A 23,073-nucleotide genomic window follows, 5' to 3' on the forward strand; every position below is an offset into this window, starting at 1 on the left:
TATACAGGGAATAAGAAAAGCCGAATAAGCTGACTTAAGATAAAATTAGTTCACTACAGGTACAGAGCATACAGGGGCTGTGCTGGTGACGAGGATGGTGGCTGAGAATTGCACTATTAGTTGACTATCTAATGTTCAGAATTATCAGGAAGATTAGATAGTTTCGAGAAATTGTGAAAAAGCGCAGCACCCTAGTTACTCGAAAATTCCCGCAAATTATGGTAGAGGGTATAATGAAATTGGTTAATTATTAGAATATGGCAAAGCATATGACAACTATTAGCCTGAAGAGACGAAAACTTTCATGCAGGACTTTCTAAAGGAAAATTGTCCCGTAGGGAAAAAATGGAAATTCCATGCAACCAACTCGTTCGCCATGATTTGAACACCGCTACCGGCCGTTTTAACACTTCTGACGAGTGAGGGCCTTTTTAAATTCCTACTATTAGCTCACACTCTCCTTATATCTTATTCAAATTTCCAGTCGTTAATAAAAAACTTTTTATTCATCCACTCAAGTTCAAATATATTTTTTTAAACTTGTAGTGGATGATACAGTTTTTTCACATATTTAAGTCAATTCCTGCTTATTTATTCCTATTTATCGTAACTAAAGATATGATGTATGGTACAGCACCTTCGTAAATTAGAAACGGAAAAATTTTAATTATGTTGATAAAAAGTAACTAAAATAAAATTTATCTTTGTTGACCCAAGTAAGAATAGACTTTATTTTTTTATATTACTTGTTTTAATGAGTTCTGGACATAAAATAATTTTTAATACAAGCTAAACTAAACTGCTTGACCGTTTTCAGATCAGGATTCGGAAGATCCAAAAAGCGAGAAGATTCAAATTTTTGGATCTTGAATCTTTCTGTAAATTCGCGGTTCTATGATTCGACTAGTCCATCCATTATTTTTTAAAAATGAGTATATTTAATCGACCAAAAGATTTTTACTTTACAGACCTATTGAAGAAAAGGTATATAAATATTAAAAGTTACATGCGTTTGATAAATTTTCTTCTTTAAATATAACTCAGTATATAAAGCAACTTTATTTCACACTGCTACAATAATATACGTTGCTGAAAAATCACAAAGTTGCTTAGAGTATTTATGGTTTGGGTGTCAAAGTAAACTGACCTCAGAAGAATTATGTTTATTCATCATAATATCGTGTTTTTACTTTTATTTTTAGATCGCTGCCTTGGTAGAGTAGTCGTTGGCCCATACATGTTCTCCAGAGGAAAAGGTCTAGAACATTGGGACGAGGCTATGACAGCTGGTCACAAGCAGATTAGGTACTGGCACAAACTCACCTGAAGTTATAGACACCTCATTAAAGATTTACCGTTGTTTCACAGACAGCAATTTTAGCTTGGAAGTCGCTGGATGTATTCATCTTTTATTTGCTTTGATTGTTTTCTCGTATTGCTTTTGAATAACTATATCTAACTTAGCTATAAGTTTGTATAAAGATAATATCTTTAAAAATATTGACTATCTTAAGGCTCAAGTTATTGGAAAGTTATATTCTATTAGTAACTTAATGGATATAATATTGATTAATAATTATACACTGCTATTGTTTTCTAGTGATAACTATGTTATTGAAATAAAGAATGAATAATAATAATATTTTTAAAATATTCATCATACTAATGTTATTAAAATAAAGTCACGGATTCTTATCTCATTTAAAGGAGGTTAAATTCAATTTAAAAAACAGGCTCATTAATGTTTCCATTTAATTTCTCTCAAATGATGTCTCGGTAATATTTGCTTATATACCGAGCAAATATTACCTCAGTTTGGTAATATTTGACCAAATTACCAAATTGATCATTACTAGTCAAACATCCCAAGACTAGTAGCAATTTTATATTTCCCATATTACTTCCAGACATTAATCAGGTATTTTTTAAATATGTTTCGTTACAACTAAAGACTAAATTTTATACTTGAATTTTATTTGCAGTACTTTGTATCGGAACTTATAGTGAAAATAATAAATTTTAATCGGATTTATCGCTGATAGTATTTAATTAGGGTGTTGGTGTATTTAATTATGGCAAAGCACACTAGGGCTATCTGCCTAAGGGGAGGGATGCCTTTCGTGGAGGACTTTCTAAGGGAAACTGGCTCGTATACACGTTACACATGGGGAAAACCACGAAAACACCCATGCAGCCAGCCCGTTCGCGGGATTCGAACCTCGGACCGAACTACCAGTGTTCAGCGACATTATCGCTCGGCCGCTGGTGGGCCTATTTAATTAGGGAAAAAAGCTTTCAAACAGTTGTTTATATTTATCATGATCTCAGAAAAAATAAGTAAGTGCAGTTTTTGATGTAAATAATTTCATTCGTTTTATACTCTTTGAATAGCTTTCATTTTTTTTAATTGATGAGATGCTAGTAATGTAATAAAGTATTAAAATTCAATTTTTAAACATTATGGAAAGGAATAATTTTGAAAATTTTACAATCGCATAACTCAAGTCCTTAAATTTGCACTTTATTGTTAATTTTTGTGGAATGTCACACAAATCAAGGTTATTATAAAACACCTGCCAAATCTAAATCAAACGCAAATGTCGATTTCTGCTCATTAATGTTTTATGAAAAATAATTGTGTACTAAAACCATTTTATAATAGAAATGCACAGGTAATAAATGCATAAGTGGATATAATATTAAAAATTGTTATGTGAAGTTATTAACATTACTCCAACATCATTCTTTAAATTTTACTTAATTCAAAATGGAAATTTTTTAGAAGATAATTAATTAAAAAATGTTTATTTATTAGAGTTTAGATTATTTTTGATAAAAATATTTTGCTTAATGAAAGGTAATGCATTTGAATGATACGATATGTGATTCAACCTTTAAAAAAAGGGTCTAGTTAATGATTTGAAGGGCAAGGTGTGTATAGTTGTTGCATCACCAACCAAAACGACTGCGAAACAAAAACAACGTCTTTTCTTGTCTTTGAGTGCTTCGAATAGAGGATGTTAAGTAAACGTTTTTTGTACCTTATATTTAAAAAGTATCATAAATAACATTTAAATACACTTGTTCTCTTGGAAAAATTTTTTTTTTCCAAAAATGTTTGAATATGATTTCGAAATTAAAACAAACTTTATTACATGTTAGCAACAGCACACGTGCCAACTTAAATCCTATATAAGGCAAAAAAAAAAAAAAAAAAAAAAAAAAAAGAAGAAGAGAAGAGGAAATAAATTCCATGTTTTTCCGGGCTATATTTCCCACTTTTTCAGGTTTTACCTAGCTAACTTAATTATTTGCTTGTCTGTTATGATTCTGAGAAACATTTTGTCTATTTTCAATCTGATTACTGTTTACACGGTCTTTTTCCACGAACTATTTATATTAATATGTTGTATTTGTTAAAATTTTAGTACTATATCCCTAGTAAAGGCACTTAATTTTCCCTTTTCATTCTTAAGAACATAAAATACCTTGATCTTCTCTCACACTGAAATTAATTCACTTAACGTTGAATTTTGGCAATTACTAAATACAATAGCGAATTTTTAATGCTTTGGTTTCTAACAGAAACTCTAATTGCGGACTTATATCCAAAAATATAAAAAAAAATTATAATAAAACATAACGTATTATTTATATTTTATTCAACAACAACATAAAGAAAAAAGCTTTTGGAAAATTTTCATTTACATGATTTTATAAAATAAAAAGATAATAAATAAAATTTTAATTTTACAAAGACTGTAACTTTATTCGTTCACAAAGTTTCATACGAATGCTAATAAAAATCTAAAATACATATTTTGATTTCGGTTTATTTAATTCTTTATTATTAACAGTTAATAAGTGGGGCAAGCCAGTTTGATTATGCATATCGTAAGTTAGCTTTAAATTTACATCAATAGAAGTTTCGTCATCAATAGAAGTTAAAGTCATTTCGAGAGAACATAATACGAACCCTTTTTTTTTTAAGATATTTGCCACTGTTGCGTTAAATTTCATTGCATGAGTAGCAAAACAATAACGCAAGATGAAAATTAATTTCAATAATTGTGACGCCATCTATTGATCGAAACTGAAGATAAAAAGCAAAGAAATAAATAGTAGTTTGAGGTTTAGTGGCCCAGTTATTGCATGAGTAAAAATTATTTTTTATTTCAACGATTTTATATTTTTGCATGTGTTTAGTTATTTCGTAAAATTAATTTTAACGTTTTGTTAATATTCACATTTATATTTCTTTTGCGCTGAATGGCAACAAGTAGTTATTCATGTTTATTTTATGTTTCTTTTACGCTGAATGGCAACTAGTAGCGATTCCTGATTATTCTGTTTTCGAATGTTTCTATTGTTATTGCTATTCAAGTAGCAGCTCATTTTGATAGCTAAAAAATAAAAGCAGTAAACTTCTTGTTCCTGTGATTCTTCCTGTTCCTAATTATAATTCCGTTTGAATATCAGTAGGCAAGACTACATATTGGTGACCCTGTTTTATTTTTGAAATGACAACAAATGACTCGAATCGATGCAGTCGCGGGAATTTCATAAGGTGAGTGTAAAAATACCTCATTTTGGGGTTGATAAGGCGAACAAAAAAAAAAATTTTTTTTTTTTTTTTTTTTTCAAGTGAAAGCGCAGTTTAAAATCAGTAATAGCGTTTCAGAAGAAACGAAATTTAATTATTTAGTTTCACAACTTGAACCTAAGTTCGTCGAAATTATTTGGGATATTGTAATGAACGAAAGTGCCACAAAATATTCGGATGCTAAAACTAGATTACTACATTTATTTAAGGAAAGTGAAAATATACTGATTAACGTTTGATTACTGGTACTGAGCTTGGTGACATTAAATCAAGGCAATTTTGTAGAAAATGATATCGGTTGCTATTACGGATGTAATATTATTAGTGATGAAGATGAAGGCAAGTTAGCGTCTGTGGCAGATAAAATTAGTGATATGTATCAGAAACCAGAAGCATTTAGTGCTAACGCCTCTTTCGTTCCCGTAAATGATTTGTTGCAAAAACTTGCCTCTCTTGAACAAAAAATTGATCAAATAACCATTCGATCAAGACACAGGGATTCGGATTCACGTAATTCCCGCTCACGATCTCGTAAACTTTATGATCCAAATGTTAGATTTTGTTTCTATCACTTTTGATTTGGAGCAAAATGCGTTCCAGATAAATGCAGGCCCCCAAGTGCTTGGATAAACAATTCCAAAAAACAGGGAAACTTGAATCTGCAGTATGTAGTGGCCCAGTTATTGCATGAGCAATAATTATTTTTTATTTCAAGTATTTTATATGCATGTGTTTAATTATTTCGTAAAATTAACTTTAATGTTTTGTTAATATTCATATTTATATTATTTATTCTGTTTTCGAATGTCTATTATATTGTTATTGTTATTCAAGTAGCAACTCATTTTGATAGCAAAAATATAAAAGCAGTAAATTAAGCTATTCGTTAGTAATTCTTGCTTTCCTAATTATAATTCAATTTGAATATCAGTAGTAAATCCTACAGAGATAAAATTTGTCTATGGGGGTATGAGGTTATTGACGGCTGGATTAAACTTTAAGCAATATAAGCACATGCTTAGGGCATCAAGAAAAGAGAGCACTGCAAAAAAGTCCTTAGATATTTAAAAGGAGACACCAAAAATTTTCCCGTTGCTTTTTTAGCTTGGAATGTATAGTGCAATTAAATAAAAAGTGAGAAAGGGAAGAATAAAGAAAAAATCTGGCTTAAACATATGTAGGGGCACACAAATCTAAGTACTTAGGGCCACACTTAATCCGGCCATGGGCCCACACACACACATATATATATAATATGTGTAGGGTGGTTATAATTAAAGCTCTAATTTGAAATGGTCATAAAAGGAAAACTATTGGCACAAATGTTATCAAACTTGGCAATCGTGTAAAGGAGGTCATGGGAATTTATTTCCCACTAAAAATAAAAAGTTAAAAAATTCACCACCAGGGAAGAACAGGTGCTGTATGCAATATTGTTAAACGAAATGATACATGAAGACATCGGTTTAAAATGTGTTTAATCGATTTTGAAACATGTTACAAAGCATGTTCAATGTGGCCTCCACCATTATTCGAAAGTAAGTTAAATCGTATTACTGCATTCTTAACAGCAGCTCTTAGCATATCAGGATGAATGTTACGGACATTTCGGTGTATATCATCTTTCAATTTCGTCAAATTGTTTATATTATCACCATAAACAGTGCTTTTGAGATAATCCCATAGCCCAGAGTCACAGGGTTTGAGGTCTGGTGACCAAGAAGTGAGGAGGTGACGGCCTATAATCCGTTCATTCGTGAAATGTTTCCTAAATAACTGTGTGACACGTGTACCATGTGCGGTACAGCCCCGACCTGCATAAAACTCATGGTTTCTAAAATTCCACGTTGCTGAATTCAGGTATCACAAAACGTCTTAACATTAACGCTAAGCGAGCTGCAGTCACAGTGCATGTAACAGGTCCAGCTGTCGACTGCTCTTTAAAGAAAAATGGTCCAATTATGAAACTAGCTGTCATACCACACTAAACGGTGACTTTAGGAGAATGCAATGGAACTGTGTAGATAACATGAACGATTTCCAGAATGCAAGTGATTAGCGATCTCACATTTTCTAATCTCTAACTTGTGGGTTTCACGGACGGATTTCTCCGCTACACGGATGGCGCACTCAACTTTTATTACCTTTCACCCCTTTAAATGGTAGTTTTTTTTAGGTCAATATTTCTTGAGGGTATACATGTTAAACCCGTGTAACGAAAGGTTATATTAGATTCGGACCCATATTTCGTTTAACAATATTGTATACAGCGCCATTCAACCCATGGTGGTGAGGTTTCGAACTTTCTTTTTTTCGCGGAAAATAAATTCCCATGACCTCCATTACACGGTTACCAAGTTTGATAACCATTTGGTCCAGTAGTTTTCTTTTTATGACCATTTCAAAGTGGAACTTTAATTATAACCGCCATGTATTAGGGTATGATGTAAAATTATAAAAGGAGATATCAGTATAAAGTACTATTATGAGGTAAGATTTTTAAACATTGAGAAAGCGAGGGGGAATTCAAATTGCAAACTGAAATTTGTATGTTTTGAATAATATGAGGAATTTCAGGTAATCAAATTAATTTTTGCGTAATTTAAAATTTTTTCTAAACGAAGTATGGAGTAAACGTAACAATTAAATGTGATTTTGTTGAACAAGGGGCAGGGATAAGATTCAACTAGAATGCATATATCTATAAAATTAATGATAATCTAAATATCAACTTTATTTGCCTTTAAAGCTAAAACTAGCGAAAGCAGTAAGTGAAAATGATAGAACTTACTGAGATAATCTATTAAAAAAATGTTTTATTTATTTATTTTTAGAACATGCTAGATACTCTAGAAATAAAATGCTACTTTTTTTTTTTTTTTTTTTTTTTTTTTAATTTATGACACTATTTATTTACATATTTTTAGAACATACTAGATAAACTATTGAGAAAATACTACTATTTTATGTTTTTAGAATTACCTTTGCGGTTAGCTTGACTTTCCAGATAATTGAAGGAATATGATTATATTACACCATACTTGTATATTACCGTCAAATCATATTTTAGCAACATTTCTGAGCAAAATCGTTTGGTGTGGAATATTGCTGAAAATTTTTCATAAATGAGATTAGGCCCAAATTTGGAACCTGTTCTTGAAAACTATCTCGTTTCTAATAAAGTCAGTACATTTGTTTCGTACAAGCAAAAATTTTAACTTTTAAATGAGTGTATTTTTCAATTTTTCTTATTACAAAAATTTATGTGTTTGTGGCAAAGCAAACAATTTTACAAATTATGACAAAGCAATTTATAGATTTAATTCTATAAAACAATTTTATAGCTTATTTATATTTTTATTGAGAACATTTCTAAGGAAAACTGGTTCATATTCACATTAAACATGGTAAATTAATACTAAGAAATCACTCTGACCATCAGTCCGTACGCGATGATTTGAATCCGAATCGAATTGCTGCGATTAGTGGTAGGTGCCAGAGGCAGTACAGCCTCATCGGGCGGCAGAACTTTGAATTCTAAAAGTCTTGCCGCCTTAAAATTAGAATTAAGAAGAAACCAGAATTTAAAAACTGTAGAATTTGCACAAGCCAACAAAAAGCCTAGCAGTCTGTTCAGCAGCCCAGTTATACCTGTACACTAGTGGACTTTTTATTACAAAAAGAGAAAGTGTTTTTGTGCTTGATTGCTTCTTTTTTATTTTCGGTTGAAAAGTTGCTGATAATTATACTTATGCTCAGATATTGATTAAATTTACTTCCTTATGGCCTGTAATAATGAACTGTAATAATTCCTTATGGCCTGTAATAATGAACTGTAATCTGTAATAATGAACCTACTTCCGAATAAAACATTCGCATTTTACATTACTCATATCTTCAGAAAGGTCGATATAAATGAGAGTTTGGCCCAGACATAGGTTGTTGTTATACTGAGATTAAAATTGTATTATGTATGATGAATATATGTCCATATAATATAAGATTATATAAGGACGAGTTGTTTCGTCAAACGTTTTACTAATGAGAGTTAATTCATTGTATTTGAAAAATTAACGTATATTAATACATTCTATCACTTTTCTTTTAATTGAAAAAAGTTAATTCTATGTATATAGTTTATCAGTTGTATTATGGAATACTAGAAATTTTAAGTGTTTAATGACTTTCAGGGAAGTATCCTGTTTTATTAAATAAATAATTAGAGGTATTTCTAAGATCAAATATTGTAGTTTTTATTAATTTATGTATGCCAAATTTTTTATAACTTAAAATAGTAAATTTTTATAGATGTATTAATACAAATATATATGTTTGATGTCTCATATTCATACGTAATCTTTTTTATATTTAAAACAGGTATGAAATTTAATCATCTGTACTCCTTATCTTTAAACTTTATAATTCAAAGAAAAAAATCTGTTTTGAATGATAAATGTATTATATTTTTAAAAATGGTAAAACATTAATTTGTGGGCTCTTCTGAGGTCTTTCCACATATAAATGTCAAATACCTAACTAAAGTATTTACGATTAATTTTATTTATTGTTCACCTTCGCTTCTCCGACGAAGTACCAAGAGCAGTAGTGCTGCCATCTATTGGTGAACTTTAAAACATATATTTATATGTTTTTAAATTTAATTTCACATGGTAATTAATATAAAGAAAAACAATAACTTGAAATTTCATAATAATATGTAAATATAATAAATAATATGTAAAGAAATTTGATTGTATTAGTTAGTAAAATTAATAATTTGTGATTAGTTCTACTGTATTTTGTTCTTGAGTATGTTAATCACTTTAATGTTTGAATATCATAGTAGTGTCTGGTTTTTGAATATCATAATAGTGTCTGGTTATTAATTATTTAATTCTTTTCTTTTATATTGTGAAAAATGAACCATTGCTGCAAAATTCTACAGTTTACGCTAATTTCATGTAGATATGAGTGTAATTCTGAATCTGTATTTGTGATTGTTCAAATAATTTATGTAAACTTGCTAGAAAAAATAAAGATACATTATTACAATAGTTTCTGCCAGTTACAATTGTTCAGAAAAAAAGGTTATCCTTAAAGTGATAAATTATTATTTAAATAACCTAAACCTGACTCTTGCGTGCGACTCAAGAATTATTTTTGAAATGTAAAAGGTTTATACTGTACGAACCCACGTAAGTATAAATAATGTATTATAAGATAAAATCAAGCACTTTTTTGAAAAATAGTCATTTTTCTAAAAGTAGACATCAAAAATAATTTTCTTCTTAGAATTAAAAGAATTATATAATTAATCTATAGCTTTAAAATGAATTTCGAATTAAAATTTAAAAATAAACTGTTACAAAATTCGGTGCTAATAAGTTAATCTGTTTCTCAGTTAATAGTAAAAATCCTGAAAAAAGAAATGTGTGTAAAAATAATTTTTAAAAAAGTCGTCAAATTGGAAAGAGAAAAAAATTGCTTTTTGACCCGGACGTGATTTGAACACGCAACCTTCTGATCTGGAGTCAGACGCGCTACCGTTGCGCCACCGAGCCACATTTACTTATGATTATAATGGTATTTAAACTAAGTTTTTGCTTTTTTCTGTTTTCATGATTCGTTCGAGTTTCCATATTTTTTTGCATTATTAGAAGATATTCAGTTTTATTGTTAGAATAGAGTGAATGATCTCTACATTTCTCATTTTATAAATGTCAGATATCAACATTTATAAAATATCTTTGACGGAGTATCGTCTAATGTCAAAATGAATAATTGTAAAATATGCTAGCAGTAAAAGATATTTCTTGCCTCATATGATAATGAAACTAATTTAATTAAGTTTTGTGTGTAGAAACATGTACTTATTACACTTTTTGACGCTTTTCCCCATAGCGTCCGCTTTATACAACTAATAACAAGATTTTAATTAACAACTACTAGCGTCTGAGATGAACATTAAGCATGTAATAACAGATTATTAAACTACGACAAAACTTTCGTAATTCGTATGGCAAATTATAGTTAAATATATTTTAGACCAAGAGATCCTAACGGTATCGATACTGACGCCCTGGCTGTCGATAGACGAATCTGCATTATGCGTGCAAATGATCGGCATTATGGAAATTCCATTGATAAAAAAAAGTTTATTAATATTGTAAAATTGATAATTAATTTATTGTATAAGGTATTTCTCCTGCTTTTATTGTACTTTCCTAGTGTAGTGGATCTGCATGCTATGCCGGTATTTCAGATATCCGTGGTTCGATTCCTGGCCACGGCGTATGCTAATTTTTCATCCTGCCAGCTTCCAAAAATACCTAATGTCTCTACAATTGATATAAAGCTGTAAGGATGAAATCACATAAAAGAAACGTAAGGAAAAAGTGCTAAAAATTGTTTAATATAATTTAAAAATCAATAATACTTTTTTAAAAAAATGCGTATGCTTTTTAAGCAAAATGTGCAGACTAAAAAAATTGTAAACACATACACACACCAAAAAAGAAAAAGAACGCAAAAGTGAAGGCTGAGCATAAAGATATCCAGCATTGTCAGCTCCAATCAAAAGTTTTTATAAGTGGAGATTTTTTCTACATTAGTAAGACGCCTTTACTCTGCATTTCAACCATTCAGTGTTCTTAAATACTATAGGAATTTACCCACAAATAACTTGCTGATCCAGAACTAGAGTAATTCTTTAAATTACTCGCCAATACTCTATAGCATTAGTGTTGGTTTCTAGAGCTAATATCATCAAACAAAACATGTATTAACTTTTCACTTCGTTGAATAGTCAGCCCCCATTTGGTTTACGGTAGATTTAAGAATACAACCGATGCGATCCCGTTTCAAACAAAGCTCGTACTTTTCTTCTCATCTCTTCACATTTGTTATAATGGGCACAAGCAGAGTTTGTAGAAGAATTTTTGCTTGGCTTTTGTTAGACAATGTTACATTTTCATCAGCGTGAGACGTCTCTGAATGAATCTGCTTATCAACAGTTCAGGACATAATAGAGCCCAATGTTTCTTTTCGCAAATTATATATTGTACATTAACTTTGCAATTTTTCAACGCCTTTTCAGCTCAATATTACATATACAACTAATAATAACTTTGTATGTTTGAGAATGGGGCATTTATGAACAATGCCCCATTCTCAAACATACAAAGCGGACTTAAATTTTTTTTTCTAACGAACTAACGATGGTAATTCACGAAATTATTGCTGAATATTATTGAAACATACATGCAGGATACTACGTACCACAGGATGGTCCTAAAAGCCAATAAATACACGAATTGGGCAAATAACCACGACACTAGTCAGAAACTGCAAGAAAACATTCACCTGAAAATTACCGACATAGATATTTTTTACTCCGATATTGAATACGGACGCTCTCGTTTTTACAATAATTTTTACCGATATTAAATACTGTCGAAGTATTTTATATAATACTTTGTATAAAAAACTATTTATATATCGACAGCATTTAATATTATTGTTTATATTATACATTTTTATTTGCCGATATTAAATACTGTCTTTCTCGTTTTTGGAAACGATAATAGCTCGCAATTTCTGCGTAAAAAAGAAAAAAAAAAAAAAAAAGAAAGAAATTCTGTTCACTAATTAAAACGTTACATGTAAATTTAGGCTTAGAACTACTTTTGGGTCATCATACCTAAATAATGGCAGTTAAATATTGACGCGATTTGCAGAAACACAAAGAAATACAGGATGCTCATAAAGAAAACTTTCACAATATATAAACCTCTAGCAGCCTATCAGCTCACCAAGCGAAATGAAATTTTAGGTGTTGGGATTTGAAGATATGCGATCGAGAATGTGTTGATTTAAAACAACAGAGCTCTCACAGTTACGGCTATATTGAAAAAATTTCGAAACTTTCGAATGGCAACATCCACTTGTTTCCTCGCAAAATGATTAGTACATTGAAAAACCATAAATGGCTTTGGAACGATATACCTATGACGAATATTGCCGACGTAAAAGAAATGCAATGAAAAGCATTCTAAAAAACCAATGATAACAGGAGATAGAATAAACTTTTGTCGGAAGTAGAAGTTTTCAACGTGTACAACGTTTCAGAAAATAGTCGTCTGCCGTAACTTTGCAGCTTTGTGGCCATGGCGATCAGCCGACCTCATATCGATTGATTTCTGGTTCTGGGGTTGTCTGAAATCGAATGTATACACAACAAATCGACAAGATTTGTCAGAATTGAAAGATGCCATAAAATGGGAAGTTATGCAGATTCCTCCAGCGATGTTGCGTTCGTCATTGTTTTCAACAATCTGCCGCATGCAATGCTTTATCGTCTGCGAAAGTCGCAGGTTGAAAACATGTTAATTCCAATTAAAGTTTGACCCTCTCCTCTCTTATGTTGTCACTGATCTTTTACAGTTCTGCTTTTGCAAGTGTTCTCTGCTGGCAATTTTCATCGTATATGCATTGTTCCAACGCCATTTACGGTTTTTCAATGTGTTGAAAAATTCGTGTAGAAAAAAAGCGAGTGTTGCCATTCAAAAATGGCATTTTGTTTTCACTGTAATCGTAACCGTGAGAGCTCTATTGTTTAAATCATCGCAATCTTGAGCGTATACCTTCAAAAACCAATATATGAAATTCCGATTGGCTGAGCAGATAGGCCGCTAGACTATCTTGTATACACAGTGTAGAAACCCTTATTCATTATACACTGATGTTCAAAATTAAAAGAATTTTCACACTTGGTGGATCATCTCCAAAACTGGTGGACTGGGATTAATGAAATTTAGTATGAACATGGTTTGACTTAATACAAAATGATGTACTTTACAACAATCAAGATGCACACAAGTGATCGTGCGTAAGGCTCATCGGAGCATAAAAGTCTAAAACAGAGTTTTCAAAAATCGAATAAAATGGGAAGCTAATAGATGTATGATCCTCTCTAATACTCACGCTATTCTCACAACCTGAATTTGTACTGGAAATTAGGCAATTAATGAATCCATGAGGCACTTTTGCAGAAACGCTCTTTTGAGATCCTAAAAGATTATGGTAGGAGAACATGAGCTGTATTTGCCCTCCTTGAAAGCGTCTCAGATATGTTTTATAGGATTAGATCTAAAGATCTACCTGGTCAATCTATCCGTCTAATATTCTCATATTACAGAAAAATATCTACCAGATTAATCCTATGGCAACAGCTCTGTTGTATATAAAATTCAACTAGAGAACACCTGCACCTTGAAAAAATGGATAAAGGGCTCCTAAGATCTTGTCTGTTTGCAAGGAGACTTGCTATATGCGTGATGCTGACTTCTTTGCACAAGAGAGTCCATCAAACACAGCACAGGGAACATCTAGTTTGGGCTAAACATCAGTGGAGGCCATTTTCTTCACAGTTGAGTCCCAATTCAGCCTACCCACTGATCCTCGAAGTACCTTCATCTGCAAAGAACTATGAGTGCCCTGAATATCCTCTAACTGTATAGACTGGCCTGTCAGAGATGCGGACTACCTATAGAATATTTCTAAAACATGCTTAAGAGGGAAACTCTAGCTCGCCGCTCTCCTCCCAGAATCTTTCAGGAGCTGAAAAGGCGTTGCTGCAGGAATGGGACCGATAGCCGCATGGACTCATTGATTACCTCATTTCTAGTTTAATGATACATTGTGAGAACTGCATGGCTGTTAGAAGAAATCATTACCTCCTTTTTTATTCGGTTTTGCAACCTCAATTTTTAAATATTTATCAGATTAGATATAGCCGCCCAACTGTGAAAGTGGTTAGAGACGCTGAGTGCCTTACCGAAGGGCCCGGGTTCAAATCAAGGAGAAGGCATGGATATATGTAAATGTGTAATGTCTGTACGGTATAGGGGCATTCTAAATATGTAATGAACCGAAAGTCCTCTCGAGAAGTTGGTGGTAGGGAAAGAGGGATGGGAGGCCCTTGGAACCCGTTGTGACGAACCTGCATTTATCCATGGCGGCCCGTAGAGCAATCACAAAACATCCGGTGGTTCAGTTTTCTAATGCTATTTATTATCCGTTATTTACATATTTACAACTGTCCTATTGTTAGGTAGACTACCTTCACAGAAATCATGTTGCCTAATCAAACGACATTTCGTTTCTACTTACATGCGTTGCGCTACTGCCAAGCAGCGCCCTCTACTTCTCTCTTTACAACACTCCCCACCTGTGAACTCTTTAAGTTCACACAAACCGAATACAAAATAAACCATAATTTCTAAATCAAACACAACATTTGAATACTCTATAAACTACATCAAATTACAAATAACAATTAAGTAATGTTTAAACACGTTAAATCAACTTATAAAGTAATTACTAAATAAGAAACATTATACTAAATCAAAATTTGCAAGAATTATATAAACTAAACTACATTTAGCAACAATCAATAAAGATACTCAGAAGATGATATATGTGCAAACAACAAATTAGATTATTACACTGTAACTCTTTACTACTAATTATGCACTTCAAGGTTGTACAGCAATTGTACTGGTCTCTTTAGATTACCTGTTTGAGTTTTAATGAGACAAGATCGAATTTGACCATCTCTGCCAGGATAAGTTTCTATTATCTTACCTTAGTGTCCACAAATTCCTAGGTAAACGGTCGTCATGTACAAGGACTACATCATTAACATTAAAGTGACCAGACACTTTAGTAGGTGGACATAAATTCACAGATCTTAAAGAAAGCAAGTAATCCTTTCTCCACCTATTCCAAAAGTGGTTTAACAAGGTTTGTTGATGTTTATACCTTTTGATCAAGGAATGTCTAGACCCAATAAAGTCTTCTCTGCACACTCTTGTAACTGGAAGAGAAAGTAAACGTTTACCAATTAAGAAATGAGCAGGAGTTAGCGGTGAGGGTTCTGAAGGGTCATTGTAGACATACGTTATGGGTCTTGAATTAATTATGGCTTCGATTTCTACGAAGACTGTTTCTAGCTCATTCAAACAGAGACTAGAACGTCCAACTATTTTCCTTAAACAAGTTTTGATCGTTCTAAAATGCCTTTCCCAGAACCCTCCCCACCATGCTCCTTTTTCCACAATAAACTTCCATGTTATACCGTGGGAAGAAAACAAATTTTGTACAGATGGATGTTGAATACATTTCCAAATTTTTCGCAACTCGAAATCAGCACATTTGAATGTCTTGGCATTGTCAGAATATATCGTTGAGCACAATCCACGACGAGAAATAAACCTGCGAAACGCAAGCATGAAATTCTCCACGCTCATAGAAGGGACAAGTTCTAGATGTAAAGCTCGAGTTGTAGCACATGTAAACAAAAGCAGATAATGTTTATTCTTGCTGTCCTTTGTAAAAAAGGGACCAGCATAATCCAGCCCTGTTACAGAAAATGGAGATAATTGAAGAACACGATCAGGTGGTAAAGGAGCGGTTTCCTGTGTACCGGCACGCACCTTGTATCGTTTACACAAAAAGCACTTACTTAACGTGGACTTGACGAATTGGCGTCCTTTTATGATCCAGAACTTTTCTCTAATATCGGCCAAGGTAGCTTCGACTCCAGCATGAAACAATTTGTTATGAGACTCAAAAATTACTAGTTCACTGTATCTATCTTTATAAGGTAACAGCGATGGGTGTTTTTCTTCGAAAGCAAAGTCTGAGAATTGAAGTCTGCCCTTTAAACGCAGAAGACCATGGGTATCCAATTCTGGGTTAAGTGAATAAATCGACGATCTCTTTTCTAAGCATTTTCCCCTTGATAGATCTAGAATCTCTTTCGCAAAGTATTTTCGCTGTGTAACTTTTACCCAATAGAGCTCAGCTCGCGAAATTTCAACAGAGCTTAATGGACCTTTGACTTTCACTGAATTTCGTTTTATATTGTTGGTAAACCGCATAACATAAGTCGTAATTCGATACACCTTCAGCAGCCTGCTAAATCGCGTTAACTGTAGTAATGCCGAAGATTCTACGTCTTGAACAGAAACATGAAGAGATGTTTGCACCCTTGCGTTCTGAACGCTCTCCTCGTCGATGTTGGTCTGTTTATTTACTGGCCAAACACTTTCAGGCTGAGACAGCCAGCTAGGTCCCTGTAACCAAAGGGAACTTCTCACAAGATTAAAGGCATTTTCTCCTCGAGATAAAAGGTCAGCAGGGTTTTCACTCCCACTGCAGTGAAACCAGCATTCAGGATCCGTGAGTGACTGAATATCAGAAACTCGGTTTGATACAAAGGGTTTCCAGTTTCTTGCACATCCCTTTATCCAGTAGATAGTTATTTGGCTATCACTCCAAAGAAACTTTTGATGACACAGTTCAGGAAACAGCTTTGTCAAATACATAGACAATTTGGCGGCTACTAAAGCAGCCATCAACTCCAAACGAGGTAAAGTCATAGTCTTGAGTGGAGCTACGCGACCCTTTGCGGTAATGAAACTGGTGCAAATAATGTTTTCTGAATCAAGGTATCTAAAGTATGCTACTGCGCCGTACGCTTTAGGGCTAGCGTCAGAAAATACATGAAGACTAACATTAGATTTTTCACTACTACCAAAATATTTTCTCGGAAGAGAAAAATCCTCCAACACCTTTAATTCAGCTTGCCAGCGACTCCAGTCCTTAACTATTTCTAACGGAAGGGTATCATCCCAGTCCACACCTAATGTCCAAATTTTTTGTAACAGAATTTTCATTTTCATCACAAAGGGTTGAAACACACCAATTGGATCGTAAACTTTGGCCACCCTTTGGAGAATAGTCCTTTTTGTGGCCTCAGCACTGTCATGGGATAAATTTCCTAAAAATTCGCAATTCAACTTGATCTTATCTGCTTCAGAGTTCCAGATCATGCCCAAAAATTTTGACTCTTTAGCTGGTTCTATGTTATAACCTTTTCCAATCCACCAGGAATTAAGTTCCTCGGAATTTGACCTTAATTTTCTCAAATTCATCTCAGCGTCTTTAAAGATCTTAACCGCGTCTGAGGATAATCGACATGCATCTTCAATAGTGTCTGCACCGTAGTATAAATCGTCTACATATAACGAGGAATCTAACATAGCATAACTTTCTGGATTTGTGCTTTTATATTTTTTAATGTGGAATTTTATCGTCATCGCTAAAATTGCTGGACTACAGCAAAGTCTGAATGGAAGACGTTTAAACCTTAAAACTTTATATTTTTCCTCACTATTCCCGAACCAAAGAAATTTTAAATATTCCCTATCCTTTTCTAAGATTCCTATCATTAAAAAGGCCTTAGCTAAATCTCCGCTGAAAGCAATTTCATATTTCCGAAATTTTAAAATTATGTCCAAAACCACGGGGATCAAACTACGTCCAATGTCTAAAAAATCATTTAAGGACTTTACACCTTTAGTTCTAGAAGAGCTCGCGTCGTAAACAATCCTACAACTTGTGGTTTCCTTAGGTTTTATTATTTCCCTGTGCGGCATAAAATACGATGCCTCCGTTATTTCCTGTGAACACTTCTCAAATATACCCTCCTTCATTTGCTCTTCAATTACGGATTTATACTGCTGATAAATCTCAGGATTTCTAATAAGTCTATTTTTAAGACTTTCAAATCGTCTTAATGCTACTCCGAAATTATTTTCTAATTGCCCTGCTTCCGATTTCCATAATAAACTGACATAGTATCTATTACCTTCTACCCGTATTTCCTTTTCAAAGCTTTGAATCATTTCTCTCACCTCGTTAGAAATCGCTGAGTCATCGGTAAGGCCCATCAAATCTAAAGTCCATAACGATCTCAATGAATCAGTTACGCAAGAAGAAAGGTTTACTATTGCCGTGTTTTGAGATACTATTTCGCTCTCTTTATCTTGAAGGCCAACTGGGACCCATCCAAACATAGTAGAAATCGCATAAATTTCCTTTCCTAATTGAATCTTTTCCCCCCTTACCATCTTCCAGTAATAATCCACACCTATTAGAATTCCAACGCTTCCTTTACATAAACAAGCGATTCGCAATCCGCACTCATTCATCATTTTTAGTGTTTCTTTTGACGGCGTGGTCATATGCGCAGCCGTAATGGCGTCAGTGACGAGACAGCTGATTTTTATTTTGTTCTTTTGCTTCGCATCTGAAACACAGAATTCGACAACCTTATATGTTTTAGGTACTGCGTATTTCATTCCAAAAGAATAAATAGACAATGTTTCTTCTCCAACAAATTTTAAGTTTAATTTCTTAACTACACTAATATGAACAAAACTTCGTGTAGCACCACAATCGAAAATTAAATTAGTTAACTCTGACTTTCCGTCATAATGAGCTAACACTGAACAGGTTTGCAATAAAGCATTTTTATTCAATGATTCATCACATGGAACAACAGAAAGCGTGTGTTCTTTCGGGGAGTTTTGTGTTTCATCTACTGAATTGTCTCGCGAGCTTTCACACAATTCTTTTATGTTTTGATTTGAAGCCGTTCGCGCTTTGTTACGATTTGAACTACTCGTACAAAGTGACTCATGATGCGACTTAAACCCGCATTTTAAGCAGTTAGTTTTATTTCTGCACGATTTCCAAATGTGATATTTTCGAAAACAAATAAAGCATCTATTTTCAGTACGTAACTTACACAATTTTTCTTTAATGCTTTTATCACAAGAAAATGAATTATGGGACTTTTCGCAGAAGATGCATGCACGATTATCAACAGCATTGAAAGTGGTAGCCGTAGGTACATTTCTGTGAATTTTTTCATAATCAGACTTAGCTTGTTCGAAACGTGGAGGCAAGGTATTTCTTTTATCTCGCGTCAATAAACTCGACGCTTCACGACATTCAATTTCCCGCTTTAGGAAGTCCAACAAGTCTGAAACATTAATTTCTTCATTTGGGTTTTTCCTTCGATTAAATTCCAGAACGAACTCTTCTGGAATAGCTTTTAACAAAACAGGTATTAATAACTGACCAAATGAACCTTTCGTAACTCCTTGCGCTTCCTAATTCCGAACTGCAATTTCGATTTCATCATATAACCTACGTAAAGCTTTAATATTATTTGAATTCCTTACTGGTTCTAAATTTAACAGTTTGTTTATGAATTGACTAATTATTATTTCTTTTTTCCCGAATCTATCCTTTAAAGATTTTATACTCTCATCGTAATTTTTTGCATTTAATTCTAATGAAGATACTACATTACTCGCGGCACCTGTAAGTAATGTTTTCAAGTATGCGAATTTTTCTATCTTACTAAGACTATCGTTTTTGTCTATAGTGCTTTCGTAACTGTTCCAAAACTCCGTAAATTTTTCAGGATCACCTGAATATTTCTCTAAAACTAGTTTTGGAAGTTTTACTGTACTTTGTACATTTTGCAGTGTAACCAAGTTTTGTTCAGGATCTTTAATACTTATTTTATCCTCTTCCAACATTCGATTAATTCGTTTAATAGCTCGAGAACATTTTTCCTGATATTCCTCAGAACTAACTACATCCGCTTCTAGAGAATCTATCTCAATTACGGAATGAATTGCCTCGTCTAATTCTTTCAAATTACTTTTTTTTTCTATTAATAATTCATGCACTTCGCATAATTCATCTGTATCTTTCTTTGCTAAGCTATCCTCGACTTTCTTTAATAGTTTAGATACTACCGTTCTCAATGCGGTTCTCTTTCGTTTTAATCTATCTAGTTCTGCCATTATTTCGCGTTAATACACAAATGTACCCAAGACTGCAAATTATCAAAATTAAATCAAACACGTTCAAAATTTAATAATAATCATGCTCTTACCTAGGGCATGGTCTGGACACATACTTCCTCGTGAAGATCACTTTAACAAATCCAAACATTTCCGTAAGATGCACCATTGTGACGAACCTGCATTTATCCATGGCGGCCCGTAGAGCAATCACAAAACATCCGGTGGTTCAGTTTTCTAATGCTATTTATTATCCGTTATTTACATATTTACAACTGTCCTATTGTTAGGTGGACTACCTTCACAGAAATCATGTTGCCTAATCAAACGACATTTCGTTTCTACTTACATGCGTTGCGCTACTGCCAAGCAGCGCCCTCTACTTCTCTCTTTACAACACCCGTATCCCCCAATGTGTTGTCTATTGAAATTGGGGGCCGAACTGAACAAAGTCGTACTGTCACCTGTCAAGGCTCTTGCCAACGATAGGTGCAATCTTGCACTCCTCTGTTGTATAGATATTATTATATAGCATATCTTTTGCCCATACTAAATTTTCATTGAAATCGGTCCATCATTAATCGATATGGCTGACAAATAGTAAAAGGTAAAATTCTACACGCATTCACTAAAAAAGCTAAAATGGGTATGGTAAGGTTAAATTGCAAACAGTTATCCAGTTATCTAGTTGCAAAGCTGTTCGCGCAGTAATGTTGAATTAGATCACAGTTGCAAGGTACGTTAATTTTTAAACTCAGGAGGCGGGAGGTTACACGTTTACTGATTCTATAGCGTGGAATGTATTGTATTTATAAATCTGAAATGGCAGTTTTGTAAAAATGTACGGGCGCATGTTTGGCATACTTACTTCCGTGGATAACTAGGATTCTGGAAATCAGTATGCTATAAAGCATTGGCTGGTTGCGACAGTGGAAGCTTTTATCAGAATTTATCAGAATAGTTATGGCAGACTCTCCAGTAGGTATTGCAGCGAAGATCGGCAGAACTGTGGGCAAAACTGTTGGAAAAAACAATTTAATCACAAGAGGATGACGAAACGGCAAGCATAAATATACTCCGATATTTTCCCACAAGACATATTGAGATGCATCGCAGAAGTCTTTCTGGATCGTCTCGAACAGTGCATCTAAGCAGAACGACATTTAGGGAACATTATTTTCTAGATATCGGAATTGTCATATCGTGCACTGAAGTAAATAAAAGTAAATGCTTATTCGAATACAGTTACTACAAAACTATCATATATTTGAATACTTACTGTAAGCTCTCACTATCTTTCGTTTTTTGTTATGTAAAACCGTTAGATACAAATATGCGCCATATTGTATCTAACGGTTTAACATAAATTTCTGTGTAGATCTGTTCGCCAAAGCCATTACGTCTTCACAAGTCGATTTTCTTTGAATATTTTATGCTATTCAGTATGGTTAAAACAAATGACGTTAAATATCTTTCCATCAGAGACATGCTAAGCGAAGCTGATGAAATTTCCATCTTAACGTTATCGCTCCACATCTGTGTCTATTCTTATATACTCATTTAATTAGCAAATTTCTGTGGAAAGTGATATGAGCACAGAGAGAACACAATAAGTAAAATCTGGGTCACTTAGTTTGAAGTAAGCCTTACATGTTATGCTATAATTTCAATCCCCCCTTTCGGGTGAAATTTCGGTAATCTCGAAATTAATACAAAAATTAAATGATGCGAAAAATATGGGAACAAAAGTGGTTTCATACAGTTAAATAATTTACAGTGCTATGTGTAAAAAAAGTCGACTGAAAAACTATAAAATTCTAGTCTTAGAAATTAAATGGTATTAGCACAGGTAGGCAACATCCTTGAAAGTACAGATTTTACTTTTATGGAAAAAAAAAAAAAATTGCAGCTATTTCAAACGGTAGTATAGAAATGCTTCTAATCTAATTCTTCGTCAAGAAACGTATAGGTGAAACTTCGTGTATACCCATAATAACTTTAGCTGAACTGCTGTATAAGTTAATAATTATATACGAACACTGCTATAAACAATGGCAAAGAATACGGCTTTTAAATGATAAATTTATGCTTATATCAAGGTCACATCAATTTCATCTAACATGCGCTTGTAGCTAACCATGGAAGTTTTTTGCACGTAACGTTTTTTTTAAGTCTGCAGCATCAGGAAGCATTTAACGAAATAGATTAAGCGGAATTTCATGAAACAATGAAAGCATCGAGGAAGTTTTAAATTACATTATTGATCGCTGATTGATTGAATAAAACATTCAAAATTAATAACAAACACTAAGCGAAGCAGGAAACTCATTAGATAATTTAAACAAAATTCCGCTCAGATATTTTGCCTTTTATAGATGAAGTAAAATATATGGACAGACATTGTGGAAACGAAATATTCCAAAATGACGGAAACCTCCTATTACCTGTTGTGTCCAAATGTAAAATATGTTTGCCAGACAAATCAGTTTTTTTATTGGTGTCTGTATGTGTGCTGTGCGTGTTGAAAGTTATTTGAATAAAAACTGGAAGATATCGTATTTGTTTTACAATTTCTATCAATTTTTTTGCAAACATCTTTTATTACCCAAGACAATCTTTTCTATAGTATTTAAAAGATTAAATAACAAATAAATATGTGCTGAAGCTAAATGATTTTTTATTGACATACCTCATACACAACATTAGAAACATCGTAATCAGTTCCAACAATGCTACAAATAT

The 23,073-nt window shown here is 33.0% G+C and overlaps 1 protein-coding gene and 1 non-coding gene across 2 annotated transcripts in view; one reads left to right on the plus strand and one right to left on the minus strand.

Annotated features, from left to right (window-relative positions):
• Nucleotides 1–9,657, plus strand: part of LOC118192370 (synaptotagmin-15-like) — a 150,558-nt gene extending 140,901 nt beyond the window's left edge. Inside the window, exon 9 of the mRNA XM_035363317.2 lies at nucleotides 1,203–9,657. Coding sequence (XP_035219208.1) covers nucleotides 1,203–1,327 — 125 coding nt within the window. The 3' untranslated portion in view covers nucleotides 1,328–9,657. The remainder of the gene's footprint in view (nucleotides 1–1,202) is intronic.
• A 435-nt stretch (nucleotides 9,658–10,092) lies between these two features.
• On the minus strand, nucleotides 10,093–10,164 carry TRNAW-CCA (transfer RNA tryptophan (anticodon CCA)). Its single transcript has one exon. It is a non-coding gene; the product is annotated as a tRNA-Trp (tRNA).
• Between the last annotated feature and the right edge of the window lie 12,909 nt (nucleotides 10,165–23,073).

The sequence above is a fragment of the Stegodyphus dumicola genome, chromosome 5, assembly GCF_044657685.1.
Source record: "Stegodyphus dumicola isolate Sdum_Otavi_A_Nest chromosome 5, ASM4465768v1".
Taxonomy (NCBI): Eukaryota; Metazoa; Arthropoda; class Arachnida; order Araneae; family Eresidae; genus Stegodyphus; species Stegodyphus dumicola.